This window comes from Oncorhynchus mykiss, chromosome 11 (genome assembly GCF_057628025.1).
Source record: "Oncorhynchus mykiss isolate SJ-2025 chromosome 11, ASM5762802v1, whole genome shotgun sequence".
In the NCBI taxonomy this organism is placed as follows: Eukaryota; Metazoa; Chordata; class Actinopteri; order Salmoniformes; family Salmonidae; genus Oncorhynchus; species Oncorhynchus mykiss.
The window spans coordinates 18,532,501-18,535,000 of NC_143032.1; the positions used below are offsets into that span (position 1 = coordinate 18,532,501).

The following is a 2,500-nucleotide window of genomic DNA, read 5'->3' on the forward strand; positions in this document are numbered from 1 at the left end:
GGCGAAGGTCGTAGACACGGAAACTGTGCAACACCGGGCTGCCGGCGCCTGCGAACGCTGAGGTATTTGGGAACGACGATGTCGCCGCCGGGTCGGCCGGGAATGCTTTCCCGAGGGATGACGCAATGTGGAAAGTGTTGATGACCTGTGGGTAGAAGGATATGGGTGCAGCCGCAGGCAACTCCGCCCTGTCCCGATTCCCCCCATGGGTGGTCAAACCGCTTTGGGATTTATTGGTGGCAGCGGTGGGATTCTGGGGGTTAGGGGGGAAGTTTTGGGGTGACAGAAGGCCCCTGGCGCCGTCACCGCGATGCTCTTTGGAGTCCTCCAGGATGAAGGCAGATCCGTCTGGCTGGTAGACGATCTCACCGCACAGGTTCTCCACGTCACTATCTTCTAACTCGTCCATCTCGCTGTCTCTCTCACACACCTCTGCCACTCCATCAGGCTCCCCATCTCCCTCACTCTCGCCCTCCTCCTCCTCTTCTTCCCGCCCTGCTGTGTTAGGCATGCGAGCGTTGGGGCAATGGTGCTCCATGTACTGCTGTAAACTGGAGAAGGAGGTGGAACATTCATTACAGGGGATCTCCTTTGCTGTCGCCACCAGCGAAGCAGAAGTGTGGACATGGTCCAAACCCGATACAACAGTCCCGGTTCCGGTAACAGTTCCGTTTCCGGTAAAGCTTTCTATCCGGGTCTGCTGCTCCGTCCTCAGCGGGCTGCCGGTGTCTGTGGCATTATGGAGGGTAGCAGGGCTGTTCTCTGGCGCTGCGACAGTGTCATTGGTATCAGCGGTGGGATCCATCCCAGCGGCAGCAGCAGTTCGGTATCTCTCGGTCTCCTCTGCGTCACACGGCCCTGCTGGCAGCGACGACAGCTTATGGCCATTTTCCTGCCGCAAGACGAAAGAAGGGGAGTCACAGGTTGCCATGGCGACCTTTACATGGGGATCTCATCTCATCCAATCAAACAGGGACCTGAAGAAAGAACGAAAGAGAAAAAAGAGTGCGAAAGTCATTAGAAAAGTATTACAACAATAGCAATCACACTGTTTATCAAAAAGGCACAATATTAGATCCTACATCCAAAATCCCATAATAATTTCAAATGTATGCAACTCAAAATGTGACTATTGAATGCTGACTGCCAAGAGAAGGCCTACCACAGCGTTTACCATTAAAGTTAAAGAAGCCCCCTGACAACTTGTGAAAAGAGAAAATCCAATATAAATGTGAATAGATCTGAGCAGCTTTGTCTTAGAGCTGACAGCCAGAACCTATCGCCTGCCCCTGAAAGCAGTTGAACACCACACAAAAGTTTCCCTGAGTCCCTCTCTCTCTGACCCTTCACTGATTAATGCCCTGGAAACAGAGGGAGGAGTGAACGAATGTGACTGATCCCTCGCTCTGGCCATGAGAGGAGGAGAGGAGCAAAGGAGAGAAAAGTCTGACTCCTGTGTCGGTTAGAAAATCAGCTTAGCCTAAATCTGGGCCTGGTAAAGACCCCTCAGCATGTAGCTAACACTTCCTGATTAACACACCAGCGTCATTGATTAAACCTCTTCTCCATGCCCTCCCCAAGCCCTGTCCACACTGGCCAGCCACCAGCACCAACAGGCATACAGATTAGACACCAGTCACTCCACCTTCAACTTCACAGGCACATGGTATCAACACCAACTAAAGTAAATCACAGAGAGAGGAGCAGCTAAACTACACTACACTACACATCACAAACACACAGAGCTCAGTCTGACCCTACTCCAGATGACAAATCTGATTCATCCAAATAACCCCACCTTCAACTCCACACCCTTCAACACTCTCCCTGGCCCAAATCCAATTCAAGAGTATATAATGCTTTTGCTTTTGTAAGACAAGTTGGTGTGTGAATGAGCTAGCATTCCAATGACGGTTTAAAACGGCAACCTTCAACCCCACCCACCTCCTATTGCCTGCCCCTTTCTCCATCTCTATCCCCCCACCCCTCGATCCCCCACCCCCTCTATCCCCCCACCCCTCTATGCCCCCCACACCCTCTATCCCCCCCACCCACTATCTCTCCATCGCTCTCTTTCTGTGACACAGTACAAAGCAATTAGAGGTTTTAACTGAAACAATCCACAGCCTGTGGGAGGGGGCTTCATGGATATTAAAGTGTGAGGATTGAAATCAAGTGTGTGTGTGTGTGTGTGTGTGTGTGTGTGTGTGTGTGTGTGTGTGTGTGTGTGTGTGTGTGTGTGTGTGTGTGTGTGTGTGTGTGTGTGTGTGTGTGTGTGTGTGTGTGTGTGTGTGTGCGTGTGCGTGTGTGTGTGTTCTGTACCATAATCAAGTGTAATCTGAGATGGTGTAATCTGAGATGGCAGAGAGATGACTCCATGAACAGTACAGATGAAACAACAGAGATGATGTGCTGTCCCTACGTGATGGCCTAAATCATCAGAGAGGAGAATAAATAACATGACAAACAATGTCTCTCTTTCTTACTCACCCTAAAGCAA

General features: G+C 50.7%; 1 protein-coding gene across 4 annotated transcripts in view; it reads right to left on the reverse strand.

The window, feature by feature from the left end:
• zfhx4 (zinc finger homeobox 4) overlaps positions 1–2,500 on the reverse strand; it is a 125,320-nt gene that overhangs the window by 88,563 nt on the left and 34,257 nt on the right. For all 4 annotated transcript variants that reach the window (XM_036935113.2, XM_090189668.1, XM_036935111.2 and 1 more), the window contains exon 2: positions 1–977. This exon is cut by the window's left edge and continues 1,445 nt beyond it. In XM_036935113.2, coding sequence (XP_036791008.2) covers positions 1–931 — 931 coding nt within the window. In that variant the 5' untranslated portion in view covers positions 932–977. The remainder of the gene's footprint in view (positions 978–2,500) is intronic.